The 22206-nt window shown below is 40.7% G+C and overlaps 1 protein-coding gene across 1 annotated transcript; it reads right to left on the minus strand.

Moving 5' to 3' along the window:
* Nucleotides 1–3386: 3386 nt before the first annotated feature.
* LRRC63 (leucine rich repeat containing 63) lies at nt 3387–21272 on the minus strand. The gene is given in 16 exon segments (XM_042805831.1): nt 3387–3914; nt 3916–4008; nt 4794–5032; nt 5783–5870; nt 6649–6785; nt 8287–8385; nt 13857–13925; nt 13927–14036; nt 14715–14778; nt 14781–14851; nt 17158–17212; nt 17214–17270; nt 17272–17358; nt 17360–17654; nt 17656–17779; nt 21095–21272. Coding segments are annotated over 16 exon segments (1830 nt in total). The 3' UTR covers nt 3387–3850.
* Between the last annotated feature and the right edge of the window lie 934 nt (nt 21273–22206).

Consider the following 22206-nt stretch of genomic DNA (forward strand, 5'->3'; position numbering starts at 1 on the left):
AACTGCACGGGCAAAGGAGCACTAGAGGGGGCTGGTTGTACATAGCTCAGCTGAGATGTGGTCGCTGCCTTGGTGCCTCAATCCCACTGCGTGTACGCGGCCCGTGAAGCCCCGACGGACACCACCAGCCTGTGCCAACGCTCCTCAGTGTAGCTGCAGCCACAGAAACTGCAAAACCTGCCCAGAACCAGGGGCAGAACCCAGACTGTTAACCTCGGCAGCGTTGCTGTGTCCGTGCTGCTCTCTCCTCCAAAGGTGCTTCTCTGCAGACCCACCCCACGCTGCAGATGAGCAAATGCTCACCCCGAGGAAGCAATGCCCACAGGCACCAGCAGTTCCAGTGTCTGCGGGACACAGCTGCACCAGGTGGTTGCTCCAAGCTCTGGCTCCCTCTTCTCGCATCTCCAAGCTTGCCCACCTCTGCTCCTGAATTAACTCCTTTCACTATTCGCATTTTGTGAAAGACACACCGAGTGCCAACTCTCTCTGCTGCTGCCAAGTTAGCAATGCAGAGAGTACAGCCCTCTGCCCCTGCAGCCTGAGCCAGAAATCCTAAATGCATTTGGAGCTCTTTCAACCTGGAGTCACTTTCTATTAATTAGTCCTGGGAAGCTTTATAGCCGTTCCTAAAATAATGGAAGAAATTGCTTAAAGATATCCCCAGAGCAGCTCAATGTTAGCCAAGATTTTCTCTTCAGAAGACACAGGACTACTGTTCCTTAAAGGCCAACCACCTCTGCCACACCAGCCTGGCACAGCCCAGCTCTCACTTGGAAACCAGAGTGAAGCAGTACTGCACTTGAGATTGTGACAATGACAATAATAATAGATAATAATTAATAATAATCATCATCAACAACAACAAAACAACAAAACAACAACAACAACAACAACAACAATAATCATAATAATAATAATAATAAATAATAATAAAGATAATAATAATAATAATAATAATAATAATAATAATAATAATAATAATAATAATAATAATAATAATAATATACTCATCATCAATTTTGATGGAAGACATGTGACTGCAGCTCACAGCTCCTCCTCTGCCAGCAACTCCAGTCTCAGAGCACAGGAGATCATACGCGTCTGGGTTTATCTGTGCCTGCATCCCCCCTTGCAGAAGCACCTGCTGCACTCTGGTAGTGCCAGAGTTCATTTCCCTCACCATGAGCATCCAGAAAGAGGTGAGAGAAAGCCAAAAGATGCTGCTAAGTTTACTGGGGATCTTGCTAGTTCCTGGGTTTGGTGACGTTTTGAAATTATTTTGAATTTTAGCCATGGGCTCTTCAGCATGCACAAATCCCTGGACTACAACTTTGAAGAAAAAAAATAAAATCTCCCTTCCTTCTGTGTCGTGAAGCTTTTCCCTTCCCGCTCCTCTCAAAACCATGGGGTAGTTGCTCAGACCACCTGCTTTATGGTAGGCATGCAAGATGCTGTGGTGTCTAAATTAATTTTCTACTTTGTATCTGAAGGTTTAACACTTAGCAAATGTCAATCTTCATGCAAGTGACATATTTCCCTGTTTTCTGTGTTTGAATAATGCTTATTATCATTTGCAAAAACTCCTTCAGATGTTCTCTCTTCACTGTAATGCCCATGAGTTCTTCTAAACCTCTGAATTCCCTCTTTCAGTTCTCTTTCTGCTACATCCATTTCTGTTTCTGCATTTAAATTTTTCTAACTTCGCTCCCAGTCCACACTGCTGCCTATCCCTGTTTCTGGCAGCCTGTATCCGGGTACTTGCACTGAGAGAACATTCAGCTGAATTAGCCGACTCCAGCGAAAATCCCAGCAGAGACAAAGCTGTTTGAGTTTTTTACTATAACTAGTATAGCAAGTGGAGAAAGAGTCACAAAGTTACTTTAATCCTTCCGCTCCACAAAAAAAAAACAAAACCAAAACCAAACAGATTTCAGGTGCACTGAGCTGACAGTAAAGCCTAGCCTTTGTCCACAGGCACCTAAATTCTCCTTGCAGCTCCCTGAGGCTCTTGAAGACTCATTGCTGCACACACTTGGATAGGTTATTGTTCTGTGGGAGCCACACAAAGACAACACCGAGTTCGCTTGAAATTGCTGAGGAGGGGGGGAAGAAGGGAAAACGTGCCCGCGCAACCACGCAGAGGTTGGGGCACTCACCTGGAGGTGACGAGGATTCCTTCTTCAGCTGGGGTGGTTTCGAGTCCTCGTAACCATATCGCAGCAGAGCTCACCAGCCACAAGTCAACAGGAATAACGTGATGTGAGGTGAAAGCAGAAGGGGTGATGAGGAAGGGAAGGGGGACTATTACAGCTGTCATCAGGCATGCAAGCTCCATGGGGCCGGAGCAAGAAGCCAGCAGAAGGAGCCTGCCTTTGGGCCCTGCCCTTGATGTTACTGATGCAATTGATCCAAGAGTTATTTGGGGACAAATTCTGTGTTCTCATCACTGGAGCAGAGGTGTCCATCCATCCATAGGAGTGCTTGGGTACAAAGAGGTCTCGTGCCATCAGTTTTTCATCGCTCCCTTAGCGCTTCCCTCGTTGGTCTCTGCGTCCTGACTGCCTTTATAGTGTCGCATAAACAACTCCTATGAAAAGCCATTATCAGTCTCTCCAACCTCAGGTCACACAATATTGAGCAGCTCTTAAGACATGCCACAAATCCAAGGCACTTCCAGCTGAAGGCTGTGACAACACAAGATTTCGGGCAAGTCCCGTACCAGGAAGATAAGGCAACAGTCCCTTTCCCCTGTTCGGTCCGGGTTGTAGCTGTGGGTGTTCCACAGTCAGAGGAGATTCAGGTACTGACTTCAGAGCACCAGGGTCCAGAGCCTGTTACCGACCTGTGATAAAAATCCTTGAACGTAAAAACCATTTGCCTTGGAATAGGCACAAGTACAATGGTTGTTACAGAGATCAGAATAAAACCCTTGGAGTGTAGCCGTGAAAAAAATGCTGGATTTTTGTCATTTAACCAAAAGATATGGAAATCTGTTGCACTTAATAATTCTGCATCTGTCTTGTTAAGTGAATGATAATAAAATCAGGGAGTTGGGGTTTTGAGTTTTGTTTGTTAAAATGACAGTTGAGTTTCACTCTTTTTGTATATGGTATCATTTGCAATGATACAATGTGGGAAACAGCACAAAGCATCAACTAAGCCCTTACTGAACAGTCCTGTGGTGAAGGGGTATCAAATCAGAAGTAGGAGCTCTGATCCCAGTTCTGTTGCAGGCTGTCTTCATCATCAAGTCATTTAGGCAAGGGGTTTTTGTTTGATTGTTTTTTTATGTTTAGAAAAACAACAGGCACCTCAGATTTGGGGGCTGGAACTTGTTAAAAAATATTGTTTTTTTTTTTTTTTCCCTATAGTAAACAAAATGTATTTACAAGGAATACCAAAATGTATTTACAAGACCTTCTATAGCTTGCAGAAATGTTGTAGTTTTGACAGATCAGTCCTAGATGTAATTACTAGTCCAGGAATAATGTTATCCTTTTTTTTAAAGCAGTGACATGTTGCTAGCCGTGGGGAAGAGTCTGATCCCTTGCCAGGTATCACTGGAAGAAACACAAGGTCAGCATATAACTTCATTGACTTTACACAGGGCTGAGTCTGCCTTTCATTACGATTCAACTATGTAGTCATTGATGTGAAACAGACCATTCAGAGCTGAAAGCACTTTAAGAAGGGTACAGCAACAGCACACAGCAAGTGATCCCATCATTCCAGCTGAGTCCCAGGTTGTCCAACAGAATAACATAATGTGAGATCTTGTATTTCTTAACTATTTTATCCCATTCGCAGTTCCTCTGCTGTAACCCAGATCACTTTCAACAAAGTACTGGAGTCAAGCCTCAGTCCGAGACATGAAATTTCTATGGCATGATGATGAGCAGGCATGGAAGTAAAAGAAGCCTTCCAAACCTAAATACCTTCCTGTAATGTCAGACGGGCAAAAGTCCTCTGCCATACCGAAGTCCACTTCAGAAATCACAGGCAGTAAAACTGCAGTGGGGAAGAAACTGGATCAAAAACTGTGCATCGTCCTTCTAAGACTATATACACACCCACAGCAGTTCAACTTCCTCACAAATGCAAATTAAAGAAATTATCTGGCTTCAGAATTACTAGGGTTCATTGCCGGAGAAGGTGCTTAAACTTCCTCAGCTCCATTTTAGTGGAGGCCCACACTTTTGCAAAGAAGTAATTACTCTAGCCTTAATGCACAGTCTGCATGGCTCCCACGGGGAAGAAGGAGACAGACATGTCAAAAATAGAAAGACGTACTGCACAGTGAAGTGGGGTGGAAAGAGAGGGAAAAAAAATGATTCTGCAGTTCCCAGGAATTGAGCTGATATAATTTTTGTCTCAGCTGTAAGCTTCAGGTCCATCTCCCTTCTGACCAGACTGGCTTGACACACAGCCCCGGTGTGAAGCTGCAACACACATTCTGTTTGAAGGACAGGTGGCAGTGTGAAATCCTAGGAACTTTAAATACCAGAAAGTACGGGCATGCCTGACAAATCTTTCTTAAAAGTAGTTTCACATTCACTCAGATACACTCAAAACCTGAATTGAGTGTACCTGCATGGAAACCATTCTATACCCCACATTGTGTAATAGCCACCTTTGATCAACATTAATTTCATGTGAAAGAGTGGACCAGGTATGAACTTCCACTCTCCTAAGACTTGTACAATTAGTGATTAGGGGCCATCTATGCATATTTCTTGCTCACAGTACTCCTCAGGGGCGAGCAAGGGAACAGGACATATTTCCCTATTACTTACTCATCCAATATTTTTTTAATACCTTCTTTGACGTCTATGTATCTTTCCCTTAGTTTTTTTTTTCTGAAGAAGCAAAGGGCAGATAGATGAGTGAGCTTCTGAGGCTGGTTCCGCATCTTTTCATTCCACAGAAAGGGGTGTATGAAGTTATTTTCTATTCTGAGAAATTTCAATGGAAGATTCAAAATCCCAGATGGCAAAGCAGAGAGCTGGTTCTCTTCGATGTTCAAACATTTGAGGTTTTTTGTAATTTTAAGGACCCCCAGGTGTTTATAGGCTGTTCACACCATATCCTACCTTGACCACAGTTATATAACGTCCTAATTCCCATTTGATGAATTAATAAACCGAGATGGCAGGTATATATAGAATGCTGTGTGTTTCTCATGGTGCGCCTTACATTCTAGACACATCTGTACATACAATGCTTTTCTAATTCTTATTTAAATACTTGGGTTATGTAGAAAGACAGGGATGGCTGTATCTGAATGCTTTAGACATGCACGTAGAGAACATCAACATTAAGGGCAACAAAGCACAACACAGTCTCATGTATGAATCATTCCTCTTCTACAGTTTCTACTGTAGTGGGTCACACAGAGTTATGTTTTAATTCTTTTCTCACCAACGTTTCACGCTGCTTGAAAACAACCACACATGGTCTCGAAATACATTTTCTCTTTCCTTATCATACAAATCAAGCGTATGTACATGTATATGGTCCAAATGAGAGATTGACTGTATTTTGCATCAGGATATTTAACTTACAGCGATCATCAACATGCCTGCAAAGAGTGGCTGGCTCTACGCTATCCACAGGTATTTCAGGTATGCAAATATCATTTACTGGTTTTGTTTAATTGAGCTTCTCACATAGGACAGGCTTAAGAAGGGGGAAAGAGGGTGCAGTGAATCTTCCTGATGTGGCACATTTAATAGCCAAGTACACAGCATTATGTACAGATCTGATTTCATTTTGTGTTGCTTATATGCCTGAGGTTCTTGATGTCATTAGAAATAAAGCTAATATCATTATAGGCAACATCTAGATACTGGAGATCTCCTAATACAAACAACCTATAATGAAAGAAAGCGTAATGACGAATTAGAAACACAAATGACAGAGAATCATGGAGTCAGAATAATTTTTGCTGAAGGAGACCTCTGGAGGTCATCTAGTCCAACCCTGCAGCTCCAACCATTTCTAACTGCTACGCAGTGTGTAGGCCTCTATGGTTTTTACCTAGTATGGAAAAATACGATGACTTAGCTTATTTTCAGCATCCAAAACTGTGGTTCAGCTTTTACATGAGCTGTGATGACACCTACAGGTATTCTCTCCACTCAGTGGGGATGTTGAGGTAGGTGCCTCAACTCAATACCTAAAGACAGGAGGATGAAGCCAGGTCTTAGCATTCCAAAATACTCTAAAAAGGGACTTTTGCTTCCAGACGCCAGAATCTGCACAGGACAATCAAATTTTAATGTATTGACTAAGTTTTAAAACGCTACCTATTTTTACTGCTACATAAAGGCAGACAGTAGGGCTAAGAATGGAAGCCACAAGACGGTTTTTCTCAAAATATTTTCAGCTAGAATGTCTATTTACTGAAAATGAGCCACAGCTGACCGATACATTTATGCAGTGAAGATTAAATACGGCAAGATATTTTAGCAAGCATTACATTAACTTTCAGTACTCTGTCTTCTACTACTATGAGAAAGTCTTTTTTGCTTGGGTTAATTGCATGGCTAGAATGGAAATTAATGAAGGATTATAATGTAGGTCAAGATAGAAATCCTTGTTTGTGCTTATAAATGCTGCAATACTCTCAGTTAATAAAAAGTATCTTACCCAGATGGAAGATGTGATAGCAGATTGAAGGGAACTGTAAATTTCTTCAGTGACTTCAGTGTGTGAATGTCATTAGGGATTGCTCTGATGAGGTTGTTTCGGAGCACCAGGACTTGTAAGGTTTTAATATTAAACACCTGAGAAAGGAAGGGGACAGTGAGTGGAAAAAAATATGGCTGTTCATCACAAAGCATGTCACAGTTCTAAGTATTCTGTATTTCTAGTATTAGTAAACTGCGCTGGAAGAACTGGGAAATATTGTAAGATTAGAAAGTACAAGTACTATATACATAGATACAGCTAACTACTGTAAGCATTACTGCAGATACAGCGTGAGATACAGTTGCCAGTCACTTACTATATCACTTAAAACACTGTGATTGGGAGTTGCGAAGTAGAGCTGCTAGTGCTGCTGGGTGTAAAGACTGTCCAGCGTTTCCCTTTATAAGCCTTGGTTTTGTTCCTGGTCTTGCATCCTAACTTTCTGAGATTAAATTCTCCATTTCTATAATGCCTGCTTGAAGCACGTTTTTGCTAAAACCATATGAAGGGAAACTGGAAAAATATTTTATTTGGTCAGCATTTAAAAAAGACACCAGAAAACCCCCTGATAATATTTCCTGCTTTCGAAAGGGCAATGTTTTTTCAGATCATGGATCAAAACCACAAAAGGAGTAGTGAAAGTCTTCAAATGAGAGGTCTGACTGTTGGAAGCACCTTCATTTAAGTTACTCATCTGACTTTTTAAGGTCTTATATAGTCGGCTGCATGCAGATGGTGAGTCAGAAAGTCAGGGAGGGGTGGGATCACATTTTAGAAAAGTTTGAAAAATACTGGTTTAGCACCTTAGCTCAAGAACCCCGTGCTCCTGAGGGAGACATCTGAAGGTCTAAACTGGTGCTTCTCTGGGTGGGGGGGGGTTTGGACTAGATGACCTCCAGAGCTCTCTTCCAGCCTGCATCTGCAGCTGTAAATTGGCTGAGGACAGCCTTTGCCAAGGCAGACACAGCCCTGGGCCTGAACGGGGGAGACCGTGCAACCACGTAGCTACCACTGTTATCGGGTAGCATGGCAGCAGGTGTGGTATCCCAGGCTCGTAAAAAGAAGGAGCGTGGAAATAGCCACAGTTCCCTAAAATGGACATATCTGTCGGCACCACCAGGAACTTGCTTGAACTGAAAGTGTTTGCAAAATATATAGTCAGCCTGTGCTCACTAAAGCTTTTCTAGATTTTATTAGCTATTTGTGCCTAACTCTAGTTTAGATTTTCCCGGTAACTGCAGGTGTTTAGATGCTGCAGATCATGTCTGAATACCTTAAGTGAGCTGGCCAGACCGAGACGACTGGGGATGGTAGCTACAGGCTGCTCAGTTGTGGATAAGGGACAGGAAGACTCGTGGGAGCAGACAGGAACAGCTATGAAGACTGATGTGATTCTTTCTAAATTCCAAATAACCAAATACATAAAGAAGTTGAATATTGTAAATTATTATTTTTCGTTTCTTTTAAGTATCTGTGCCATGCCATTTGCCTCAATCATGAAATCGTGACTCTTTGAAAGCTATTTTTTATATCTGAACTGTAAAATTTCAGCCCAATATCATTTTAGTGAAGTCGTGGTAAATAAGCAGCATATACCTCTGTAGAAAAGAATTGTAAATTATTGAATGACAAGTTAAGGTAGACCAAGGTATCCATTAAATGGGTCAAGTCTGGAAGGTGAAACAAAAAGTAAGCCTAAAAGATACATTAAAAATGGATTGGCTGCATAAAGAAACCTCTCAGCCTTTTCACTTAAATGCAAAACAGGAACATCCTTAAGAACAATTCCTCAGGGCTCACAGATTTATCATAAAACAAAGCCAGAAATACACAGTTTGATTCCCCGGGGAGGGAGTCAGGTTCAGCAGTGTCAAAGCTATGTCTGAAGGGCATATTAGCATCTCAAAGCCCAGCCCACCTTGCTCCTTGCCACAGAATCCTTCAATGGCATTCCTACTCCCTTCCATCAAACCCAAATAATCAGTTCTCTTTTTCAAGGTGGATATGGACCAGAATTGGACTTCCTGCTAAGTTTATCCACTCAAGGAGCAACCCCTGGCCACAGGTCATGATGTACAGAGTGGCATATGTGGACACTGACTGCTTACCTGCTTGAGAGCAGACTGCACCTACACAGCACAGCACTGGGCCATGGTATCCTCTCTGCTTTCATGCATAATGATTATTTTGCAAGGTAGTTTTTTTTTTTTTTCAGATTGCAGAGTCTGAAATAAAGTGAAGACACTTCCTGATGCCTTCCATACTAATGTCTTTATAGCATGTAGAAGAGCATACAGGAGGATAGAGGGTGACAATCCCTAAAGCATTCTATTAATATGGAAAAGGGGGACAAATCATGTGCAGTCTTGTCCATACTGCTTACTAGGTTCGGCCCCTGCAATGAAACACCCTCGGCACTACAGTAGTTTTGTTGTAGAGGAAGCTGTTTGCTCACTCCAAGAAAAACTGGGGATGAATAAATATTTTTGCCATGTAGACGATCAGGGAACCAACACGTAATAGAGCACAGACACTGACGCACAAGCTCCACACCTGCAGTCATCGAGAGAAGCAAGGCGTTCTCTCTTATCAGTGCCCTGGTTCAGGCTTTCCTAATTGTGCAATGAAATAAGTGGCCCAGTTCTGTGGCTGCCTCGAAGCTCTGTCACTTTTGGCTTGTGTTTTCTTTTTATCCCAATCTACTACTTTTTTCAAACTGTGTTAGACTTCCCTTTGTAACCTTCCTAAGGCATGCTGGATATATTATCTCAGGCAGCCTAGTCAAGTTCTGGACTATACTCATCTTCCACAGAGGATCCAAACCGTCTAAACATACAATCCAAAACATCTCCAGAGCCCAGATGACGAAACTCTTTTTCACACTGTTACTCCTTTATTAAACTCTTTCTTTCATTTTTAACCTAGGAAATTTTATACAAACTCTGCTAGGAGAACAGTGTTTCTGCATTATTATGACTCCTCCGGAAAGTATAAAGTTATTGTTACATAAACTGCCTCAAACTACATAGATGCTGAGATCAATTTTCACTATTGTCACATATAATCTCAAATACACTTTAATATATATAATCTAGTACGTAGTTCCACCAGACTTAATTAATAATTTTCATGACAGATACACTATAAAGTATATCTATACAACATGCACTACCTTTCCAATTGCCTGTAGTCATATAAAATCTAAATCTAAGGGTTCCATTATGAGAAAATTTAGGAGTTAGAACAAATAGGTACATGAATGTAAATAATGAATATTATTATAATGAAAGAGAGTTTATATAATGGATTGGAGTTCAGAATTTTCTTAGATTCCTGGAATCTGTTTTGCAAGAAAAACAATGCTTCAGTGCTGAAGATTTCCCAGGGTAGTAGCAGGTGACTATAGTCAGAGTAAAAGAGCATTGTCTATATTTCATTAAAATAAAAAAGCAAAATGAAAATTCTTCTGGATGTAAACAAAAATCTGCAAATGTGGTACTAAAGATGAAAGATATTTCCAGCAAAAATGAAAATCCAATGCAGATGTTCTCATTGGTAGCTGTGAAACATTAAGAGATGTAATATCAACAAGACAGTCTGAGATACTTGGAAGATTTTTTCATGGAGTTCAAATCTGTTATGCCGATGAATTGTTTCAAACAGTGTAATTCATGAACAACAGATAAGAGCTCTCAAATATCTGTTCCTCACATGGAATAAAGTTCACTAATTTAGCAAACAGCTGCAACAATTCCTTCTGATTTTAAATAACTACCTTTGAGGATATGGAAGCAAAACCAGAAACATTTTGTCTTCTAAGCAATATGATAACCCCGAGAATAAATATCTTGATGAGACATTTACTGAGCTGTGGGAACTGTGGTGGCTCTGCTTCACAGGCAAGCCCTTCCCTTTTTCAAATCACAGCATTTCTGGTTCTAAGTGTGTGAATGGTCAGAGTATCTGAAAGAGCAGCTGAACCCTGTAAATCTGTCCTGTTTTGGCTTAAAGCAGATGATGGCACTGGGATTCCTTGGTGGGCCTAGGCAGGAGGACTGGCAGTTAGTGCATCTGGGGAAGAGGAGCATCTCTGGCCTTCCTCCCCTCTCCAGAGGCAGCAGCTTCTGGGCCCTGTGCACAAGGGGAAGTTTGGTTCTTCAGTCACATTCCCTGTTCAGACAGATATCTTTCTTTGATTTCTCCAAGGACAAGACAGTGGGCTGCATACTTTGGTCCTAGTCTGCTGATGGAATCATAAAAGCTTAAAAGCAGGGCAAATTTAGCGTGGTGTTTCTTTAGCAACAATAAATATGGTTATATATCACTTACTTAAAATGCTGCTTTTGCTGGAGTTTTTCATTACATCTTCAAGCACAAAAGCCAGACTTACTGTACGGCTGTGTGAAAACCTGTCTTCATATCTAACACATTTCTAAGATGCTGAAAAATATTTCCTGTTCTCAAAAGAAAGCAATGTCAATAACATTTAGGATTGTTTCATACTGAGCAAATGGAAATGTCTTGATGACTTAGGAAGATATTATTATTTAATCTTCTTACAAATCTACACTTCTCCTTTAATAAATAAGCTGACATTTCAGAGGCAATGTGCCTCAGGCAAATAAAAAATATGCTTTGCAAAATAGAAATGAAGACATTTAAAGGAAAATTGAAAGTGTTAACCACTTTCATAAGTCAATTTAATTGGAAAATTTTGGACCAATTTTTAATGGTAGCCAGGAATTGTCTGGAACACAAGAATATTGACACTGAAATGAGTTTCCTCCCCAGTTTTTGGTCTTCTATTAATGCTTGGCATGACTCTGCCAATTTCTTTACATGTGACTGAAATTGCTTTACATACAGATCTTCATCACTCTACAGCAGTGGCACGCAGTGACACAGACTTCAGGAGCTTCTGGATATGGTGGATCTTCAGGAACCGTACCCTAATCTCATCAAAGCATCATACCTCTCAGTTCTCCCATAGACAAAAAAAAAAAAAAATGCAGTATGACAGAACTTTATTTCCCTCATTGGAAGCCTTAGCAAAACTCCAGGGATCATTGTGTTTAGATGCTGCATAAAGTTATAAGATGTGTATACTGTGTGATGAATAAGGTGTCTCAAACCTCAGGCAGCAGTGGGGAGACTGTAGGAATAACTGAAGTCAGTCTGCTCCAGCAAAGGATGCCGTGCAGCCGCGGCAGTGCAGGGTTGTGCATGAGCTGAGTGGCAGGGCTGTGCCAGCGTGGCTGTCCTGCAGACCCAGCCTGCGTCCCTGCCTGTAGCTGCATCTCCCTCTGGGGATGTGTCAGCCCCCTCAAGGCTTGCCTGGAGCTCTCTGCAACGTGCAAAAGGTGGGCAGGCCCTCATAAGGTTGCGACCGTGCTGTGGTATTTAAGTACTTTTAAGTAATGTAAAATAATCTAAGTAGCTTGCCTCAAAAGAAGAATGGATGCAACACAGCAAAGAAGATTTCATCAGTGATGACCATGAACCAAGAATCTTTTTAGTACGTGGCAAGGCCTGGTGGTCTGCTAAAAACAGCTTGACAAGACTAGTCTTTCCCCTCTCAAAAAGTCAGCAAAATGATAGTAGTGTCAGCAAATAATAAACAGTAGGCAAAGTGTAGAGAAGTTGAATAAAATAAGGAGGAGGAGTTATCTGAGGATCTCAGCTGGTAAAGTAGGCAGTAGCTCCATTGATTTGGATGCTTTGGAGATGATTTATACAGCTGAGGAATTTATATACTGTACACTTTTCAGCAAAGAGAAAAAAAGATCTATAAATACTTTTCTCTACACCCACATAAGGGTATTGCTGGCAAGAATGTGAAAAATCAATAGTTTTTTTTTATAGTACCAAGAAAGAGAACTCCCAGCACTGTTTGCTTGTGATGATGGTTCTGGTATTTCCATCTCCATCATTGCCAGTTTCCATTTTGGTCACACTTGCAGAAATGGGTAATAAAGCGACATAATACCTTAGATTTGATAATTAAACTACTTACACATATGGTACCAAAGAACCTCAAAATAAATAGGTATCAGACAAAATTTGTACTGTATTGCCACAACAATATGGGATGCTTTTTATCATGGCTTACAAACACAACCATACCGCAGCATAATTTTTTTCAGGTACCAAGAAAATTCACTGTGAATACTGACATTTCAACAGGTTTTCTAGATCATAGAACAGGAAAGGGAAAAATAATACCAATTCTTTCAAGATCATGGAAAAAGGAATATAATTTTTGTGGTTAACTTACACAGAGCATTTGCTTAAGTCAGAGGTTCATTTAAAGAAGAAGGTATCCAGCTAGAATTATTCCCCAAATCCCCAATCAATTATTCCTGATCCACCCCCTCACTAGATACATTTATTCTGAGATATTAACGTCCATACCTGAAATCCACTATCTGCCACCAAAGAAGAGCTTGCTTATCCAAATAGCAACTCCTATTCCAAAGGAAACCTGCAGCAGATACTTGTGTGAAGCCTACAAACCATTTCTATAAAGGTGGCTTAGAAAACCATTTCCTAGTGCCAACTGCCAGGGATTTATGTCCTCCATGAAGGCAGAAACATGAATTCTGGCAGAGAATCCCACACTGGAGTTGGGGTGAAGATTCCTCTGGCTTGTTCTGCTAGGAGACTAAACTGCTGGTTCAGACCCACCAATGGACAAAGTTTAGGTCAGCAGGCAAATTCCCAGAAACCATGAAATATTAAATTTCTGGTTCCTTACCAAAAGCAAGAGGCACCTTCTCTCATTTTCCGCATCTGATAACTACTTTGTACAGTGCTGACGTAACTTGGGTTGAATTACGCTTCGGCAATAGGTGCAGTGCTGAGCAAGTGCCATGAAAATTATGCAGGATGCTTCAGAAAGAAAATTAGACACAGCAGAAGTACAGAGGAAATGGTAAAAGAAGGTGAGACAAAAGAAAATAAGAAATAAACAAGAGAGAACTATAGAAGAAAAGCACGTAAATCAGTTATCCCTACAGCTACTGTAATGTTAACAAAAGAGTTTTAAACCATTCTAAGCACTTCTTTTTCATACAGTGGTATAATAAGAAATTTAAGATTGTTTTTCTGTGGATGAGTTTACAAAGCCAAAAGATACTTTGAATGAAAGCTGCTATTGACTATTAAACACAGCAACATGAGTTTAAAAGGCTAAGAGCAATCTTCTGGTACAAGAAGCAACATAATACTTCCACTTGGGTGGGACCTAGACATCAGTTCTTTGTCTTCATCTTGCTTGCTTGCTATAAAATGGAAATTAGTTTCCCAAACATTCTCCACACTGTTGCCATCAGGGACATCATTAGAGACTATGATATAAAAAAATGATGTCAGGCATTACAGAACTTCCTAGGGGAAAGCAAATATTAGAAAATAAAGACTGAATGAGAAGTATTCTGCAAACCTCCTACATCTAATCCTTGAGATCGTCTGTTGCCATACTCAGACAAAGCTCTCACACAGTAATCAATTAACTCATGAATACCTGCATAAAGATGTAAACATTGCAGATTCGTTACAAACACTTCCTTTCTTTTTTCCTTTGACGGGAGAAGAGTAAGTCATCATGTACAGGAAAAAGGGGCCTGTGAGTAGAATTGGATTGTGGCCTATGTTAATGGCAGTAATTTGCCTTCCTCCATAGCTACCGTTTGCAGTTACAGGCACTACAGGCTTCTCATTGTGCTGGAGTGTACTCAACCCAAAACAGTTCAGAAGTGGCATCCTTTTCCTGAGTGATTTAGGTCTTGTCCCTTCAACCTCACTGTCACTTCAATGCCAGATCAAGATTGCAGATTAACTTGTTACATTATAATTCCACTATTTTGCTAAAACAACAGGATGTAGCAGTTGTAGTCCTCCAGAGTCTGTAAGTGGCATGCTGCGTTTCTGAGAATCTCATTTCCCATAATGTCATTTTATGACTGTCAACCCACGTCATCCATCTAGTTTCCTTCTCAAAAGTGACACGTACTTCTTGATCCTACCTATAAAGGGTCCTTTTTCTCTTTCAGGTTCAGGTAGCTTTAAGTAATGTATAGTATATACATTTATTCTTTCTTTTCCTCTTGTAAAAGTTCTTCTGGTCAACCAGATTTTTTCATTTTCTCTTTCAAGGCCATTTCTAAAGAGAAGGGCAAAATAATAGTGGAAGACACGTTGCATGTGCAAGAACTAGATTCCTTTATACATATGGCTCAGATCCTTATTTTGCAAAAGCACTATATAATATTAAAAATAGCAGTAAGAAAGACCTTGAACATGAGAGATTAATATTTAAAGCTTTTATAGCTTCACAAATGACATAGAATCGTAAAATAATTCATATTGGAAGGCACCTCTGGGAGAGCATCTGATCCAACTCCCTGCTCAAAGCAGGCCTAGATCAGGTCGCTCAAGGCCTTTTCCTGCTGACTTCCAAATGTCTCCAAGGATGGAAACCCATAACTTGTCTCAGGAACCTGTGCCAATGTTTGATCAACCTCATGGGGAAAAAGATTCTCTTGTATGTAAACAGAATTTCCCATTTTCCAGCTTGTGCCAGTTACCTCTTCTGTTCTGGGAAGAGTCTGACTCTAGCTGAAGGCAGCAGTATGATCTCCTTTTAAGCATCTCCTCTTAAGGTTGAACCAACCCCGCTCTCTCAGTCTCTCCTTATGTGTGTTCCAGCCTCATGACCACCTTAGTGGGCCTCTACCAGAGCGTGTTAATATCTATTTTATACTGGAGACCCCCAAACTGGACACAGAACTCCAGATGTGGTTTTACAAGTTCTGACTGTGGGCTTATAATCGCTTCCCTTGACCTACTGGCTATACTGTTATTAATACAGCCAGAATGTGGTTGGTTTTCTTTGCCACAAGGGCATGATACCGGCTCATGTTCAACTTGCCATCCACCAGGACCCCCCGTCCTTTCCTACAAAGCCATTTTTCCAGCCACTTGGCTCCATCCTGGTGCATGAGGGGTAATTCTGTCTCAGGAAATCCGGGCCTAAGATTTTGTAGTTTATCATTGCGCTGGGTGTACGTGCCAAGGTTTTGGTAGAGGTGGGGCTGCAGGGATGGCCTCTGCGAGAAGAGGCCAGGGGCTGCTCCCATGTTGTACGCCGTTGGTTCCAGGTGGCTCCAAGAGGCCCACCTCAGGGCATGGCAGAGCCTGTCAGCCAAGATGGGTAAATGTATTTTAAAACAGGCAAAACACTGCACAGCGGTTGGGAAAGAGAGGAATGAGAAAAATCTTAGGGAAACAACCCTGCAGACACCTTGGGTCAGGGAAGAAGCGGGGAGGAGGTACTTGGGGTGCCAGAGCAGAGATCCTCCTGCAGCCTGTGATAAAGACGGTGGTGACCCAGGCTGTGCCCTGCAGCCCGTGGAGGTCCACACTGAAGCAGATATCCACCTGCAGCCCACGGCAAGCCAATACAGAAGCAGGTTTTCCGGTGGGACCTGTGGCCTGTGGGGAACCAATGCTGGAGCAGTTGTTGAAGGGCTGTATCCCATGGTGGGGATCTCACTCTGGAGCAGGGGAAGAGCGTGAGGAAGGAGCAGCAGAGATGAAGTGCTACGGATTGACCCTACCCCCTGTTCCCCATCCTCTGGGGGAGGCCATTCATGGCTAAGGCATTTGTCTTCTGAAGCAGCCGCTATGCATACTGAGGCCCTGCTTCCCAGGAAGTGGCTGGACATCACCTGCTGTTGGGAAGCAGTGAATAAATTTCCTTTTGCTTTGCTTCCACGCGCAGCCTTTGCTTTCCTTATTAAACTGCCATTATCTCAAACCTCAAGGATGTCCATTTTTTCTCCCCCTATCCTGTTGAGGAAGGGGAGGAAGAGAGTGGCTGGATGGGGGGGTCTGGCAGCCAGCCAAGGTCAACCCACCGCAGTCATAAAATGGTTTATTCTGTAATGCAGATATTGTGAAAGATTTTCACAAAAAAATCACTCCCAGCTTCAAAAACTGAGATGAAATAATAATATGCCTGACCAGTACAAGGTAGTGAACAAATACATAACTTAACAGCTGTGTACACTCAACTTACTGGTTCACACAATCAGTCTCAAGTACCTCCCTCCTCTCAGCCACCACACCTTCATCTGCAGTGTGAGCAACGAGTACAGAGCTCAGCACTGGCTGCAGTGAACATCTATGGGTTTCTGTGCTTAAAATACAACCAATATGGTTTGCTGCTTTTTATGAAGTTTTGCAGCTGACCATGAGTATATAACATCAAGCGTCAGCCAGCAAAGGACACTGCAAAACTGTAGTCTACGATAAATAATCAAAAAGCAGATATCTATTTTGTGCTTATTCATTTCACCCACCTTAGGTGTTTATTGTGGGGTAGTAAAAATTGCCTTGTGAAATTTTCTCATGCTTCATACGAGAGGATTTATTATTTTTTGCAAGATGGGAAGCTATTAGTCCCACTAGGAATTTCAGTAATAATAAAATTTCTCCTAGGAGTTTGGACAGAAAAAACGTTGGTTTTTGGTTTTATTTTTTTTTTTTTTTTTGCTTTGCTTTGGCATTTTACTGCTTGAGTAAGACAGGAATGCTTGCAGTAATGCCTGGTAAAGACCAACATGCAGGGTTGTTATGAACTAGAGATGGAGAGTATCTGTCACCTCCATTTTTTCTGTCGGGAAGCTTCCTTGAGAATCAAACCTCTCCTTTCGTCATGGAAACCTGTAGTTTTGGGCTGGAACTGTATTTCCCCATGGTTCCTATCTTGATTAATGAGGTAGGCATATCTGTGTTGGATACATACTGGGCAAGAAGTGTGGTCAAACCGGGGCTGTGTACTGCTAGGCTGAAGCTGAGTCTGAAGAAGGGGGTGTTTGAGATGGATTTGCATTTGACCATGGCAAATCTGATGAACAGACAGGCATGTATCTTTAGATTGGATTTGTAAGGGACTGTGGGTCGTGCTCATTGTCGAGGGAAGCATCTGTCTGCTTGACTTGCCCTTGACCACTGCCAGACACTTCTTTTCCATTTTCATAATTTGTACTCTTTATCACTCTAGTTAGGTATTGTATACAAATCCTGCCTGTTGAAGAGAAGAGAAAAAAAGACTTTTATAATGATGTGTACTCTGGCATCCTTTTTGAGGAACAGATTGTGTGACAACTTTTCCCTGCCCCACACAGATTTTTCTTGTTCAGATGAAATGTGCCAACAATTAAGACTAAGCATCTCAATACTGCCAATCACAAAATATGTTAGTCTTTTCTTTCAACACGTGGAATTCACCTACACACTATACTGAATGATGTGTAGTATGCAGTAGAAGAGTTTGATAACAAGCAGGACAGAAAGGGCAGGTTTTCAGAGGTACTTTATGAGTTGCATATTTTAATGAAGAATCCATGAGCAGTGTTCTACTGCATGTGAAATATGGCCTTTTGCATCACGGACAAGTCCCTATTTAGGGATCCTGAATCCATTCTGCAAGGTGCCACGTGCCAATGCAATGAGATCTTTCACCTGAGAAGTAGATGGGGCTCCTTCAGTGAGTGTTCCTCTGTATGCCCCATAGAATTCCCTGTGTCACCTAAATCTCATGCTAACCCTACTGCATGAGAAAGCAGAAAAGGCAAGTTCCATATGAAAAAAGCACCGTGGAGTGGACTCATTTAAAGTACGGTGATACAAGTGAGGTCAGTTGTGGTCAGACTGTGAAAGGAACAGGGGAATCAGCTTCTGAAAATTGTCTCAAAAGTGACTGCAGGATGTTTTACAAGTCATAGGCAGCTTCACAGAGTCCATCATGCATGTGCAGAAGCACTGCTATTAGCCCCTGAGGTCTGATTCATCCTTCTACTGTCAGGCACCCAGCTGAAGAACCAGAGTCCAAAGACTGTCTGCTCCTGTCCCGGGTCCTTTTAATGATATAACAGGATATACAATTCCTCTCTTCAGAAGACGGAAAAGACTCTTCAGAGGGTGAATCAGATTTGCAGACAGCTGAACTCACTGAAATTGCTTATGTCTCTTCACTGATTACTGAGAGGCTTATAACTTCTATTTACTTAGTTTACTCACCTCCATTTAATGACTGAGTGTGTGGTGGGATGGTACTGAGCACTGGTGTCCCACACCACTGAGGCAGAGGCTCATTTCCTACATCTCACACAAGAACTGGACTTGGACTTTGTTACCAGAGATATTCTCAAAGATCTCATTCTGGAGGCCCATTGGTTCCTTAGCTAATCCCCAGTTTCTGAACAGCACTGCAGCCAGCGGTTATTTAGTCCTGAATATTTTTATTGGCAAAGAAATACTTAGTAAATTATCATTCTTTCAGCCTGTGTAGTTCCACAAGGTTGATGCTCTGTTCCCTTTGCTAGGGAGACTGATTTCCAGGGACCTGCTGAGGCAGAATTTACTCTTTATAGCTCTCCACTACAACTCAGCTCTCAAAGCAAGCTGGAACTATTGGCCTATCTCCCCAGCTTTCTTGCCCTCCACCACAGTGGTTGACAGCTTCCAGCCCTCTGCTGCGCACAACCCATGCCCTCACATTTCCGCTGCCTTTTCAGACAGCTGCTTCACTGTGTTACATCCTTACTTTCCATACTTCCCTGCAGGGGAAAAGACACTTATGCCACGCCACACTATCCTTTTTTTTCCTAGCCCAGGGCTCCCGCTCTCAGGTCTCAGTCTCACAGTTCATGAAGCACAAAATGCTTCTGTCCACCAAGGTGATTGAATTTACCGTTGCTGAAGAGTTTCTTGCTGATCAATGGGCATGATGCTGTAGAAATATCCTTCAGGTGTAGTGGTTACATTTGGAGAAATGATCCTTGAACAAACTTTACTGTGCAGCTCTTAGATTCTTGTCAGGTTTACTATATAAACACATAATCTATAAATAACATCCATCACTAATATGTACTACTACAAGGAGAGCCACAACAACAGAACTTTGTTTCAGGATAAAAGGTTTATCTATCACTTTTAAAATGGTTTAAATCATTGAAGCACAGCTCTGGTAGTGAGCCAGAAATATTTACATCTGTACAGCGTCAGACTGGAAATGTGTTGTACAGAAATAGAAGTTACCAGCCTTCCAAAATAATATTCAGAAGGGCTTAATAATATCAAAGAGCCAATAATTTTATCATCTGACTTTTCAACCTTACTTCTCTAGCTGAATTTTCTTCACTATTTTTAATACTGTTATAAAGGTATTACTTTCAATATACTATTGTTGTTACTTTTAAATTAATATTACATATTGATAATAAAAAGTATGGTATGACAGTATTCTAACAAAATAAAACAAAAAGTCAAATCACTTACCATTTATTTCAAACATCATAAAAATTATATTGATTCATTTTCTTTATGGTTGCCTGCTTTATTGACTATGTGAAGATTGAGGAGTTTTAGTTATTTAGATACTCCTACATAATTACAGAAGCTAGATGAAAAACAAAAAAAAAAAAAAGAGAAAGCTTGCTCTGGTCTCTTTAATACAGTTTGTAGGGACAGCATTATTTTTTCATGCTACCACTTTTTCTAGTGTGCTGATCCGTGAGAAAAAACATTGTAAAATTTCTGTATGCTATACTTCTACTGCAGATCCTGGGGTCTAACGCATTTGACAGAAGTCAGTGAACCTGTTCAGATGCCAGGGTCCTTTTCTACAGATCTGTTTTCGGGGTTGGTGTCCAGTTCCCAGCTTTTTTTTTTTTTATTACTGAGGTTAAAAATATTTTGATTATTTTTCACTTTTATTTTTAAAGGTTAGTCCTTAAATATTTAATCAATAGCTACTTTATATAAACTGGAAAGAGCTTTCCATTCACATATGCAGGCACACAAAATGTTGAGTTATTTCTGAACCATATGGCACTGCAAGTCCTACGTTTTCATTAGAAATCCCTGATGCCTTTAAAATAAGATATTCTTTTTACATGGATGTATATTCTGAGAAGAGCAGGACCATTCCCCAAAATGTCTTTTTTTTTTTTCATTTTGTCTGAATCAAAGTTGGATCTCACTTCCCCTGTGGTCTGACTCCATGTGATCTAATTTATTTTTCCCTGACGCCAGCAGTTTTTCATGTTATCTCTCATATTTTTGGATCAGCTAGGGGGAATGGCTCTATGTCTTGGTGAGTGATGCTCAAGTCTGCTAGGTGGAAGGCCCAAGATCCAGGACCTGCCTCAATGACTCTTCCACTATCTACACAAAGAGCCTCCCGAAGAGATTCCGCTCATATGGGCCATACTGCAGTCTTACTCACACTGCTTTGCACTAGTAGCTTAACCTCCAATATCTCTTCTTCTATGCTAATTTTAGAGAACACAGGGAATTTGAAACTATGCACTACAGGAATTGCCTTTGTACAATTTACCTTTACCAACACTCTCCCTTGGTGTAGACAGTCTAGACGGCAGCTTAAGAGGCAGAGGTCGATGAAGCAGTTTTGGCTGCTCAACCATTTTCTGCTTTGCCTTTGTTCCTGCCAAATGACAGAAGATATTTCAAAAAAACAGAAAAATATGACAAGGCAAAACAAAAGAAATAATCATCCCTACTTTAAGGTGCTGAACTATAAATGTCTGCTCAGATAAGCCAGGTGATAAAAGAATCGTAACACAGGATAAGTGGCCAAAACGGGCATTTGTTCTCTTAGTGACTGACTCAACATTTTTTCTAGTTATTATTAGTGCTTCAGGAAATAAATCAGTAATATTATTAAAAAAAAAAATAAAAACCAAAACAAAAACCAAAACCAAAACAAAACACCACAGTAAAAGATCTATTCTAATAACTTTGGAATGCTTGCATTAAAGAATATGTTTCAGCACCTCTGTCACAAAAGGTGAGGTAATTGGAATTTTTTAATCTCTGAGCCAAAGGAGGAACAGTAAAATAGAGAAGCACTGCATGTCAAGCATTCTGAAAGCTCCCGGAAACAGTTTTCTGCTGGATAAACAGATTTAATAAGAGCAACAGTTAACCCTGGTAAAAGGCCGAGTCTGCAAGTAACAATTTTATGCTTCTTTCTGTTTGCCTGTTAGCTTTTGAATGCACACAATGATACGGATTTCAATCAAGAACCCCTGTTTTGGTTTCAGAATTCCTCTTATTAGTAGCCAAGTTTAGCAAATCTCTGATTTGCAGCAGTTTTCAAGATTATCTACATCCTAAATTGTGGAGTTTTGTTTGGGGTTTTTCTTTTCTTTTTTTTTTTTCCTTTCTTTTTTTTCTTTCTTTTCTTTTCTTTTCTTTTCTTTTCTTTTCTTTTCTTTTCTTTTCTTTTCTTTTCTTTTCTTTTCTTTTCTTTTCTTTTCTTTTCTTTTCTTTTCTTTTCTTTTCTTTTCTTTTCTTTTCTTTTCTTTTCTTTTCTTTTCTTTTCTTTTCTTTTCTTTTCTTTTCTTTTTTTCTTTTCTTTTCTTTTCTTTTCTTTTCTTTTCTTTTCTTTTCTTTTCTTTTCTTTTCTTTTCTTTTCTTTTCTTTTCT

Source organism: Tyto alba, unplaced genomic scaffold (genome assembly GCF_018691265.1).
Source record: "Tyto alba isolate M040663 unplaced genomic scaffold, T.alba_DEE_v4.0 Super-Scaffold_45, whole genome shotgun sequence".
Taxonomy (NCBI): Eukaryota; Metazoa; Chordata; class Aves; order Strigiformes; family Tytonidae; genus Tyto; species Tyto alba.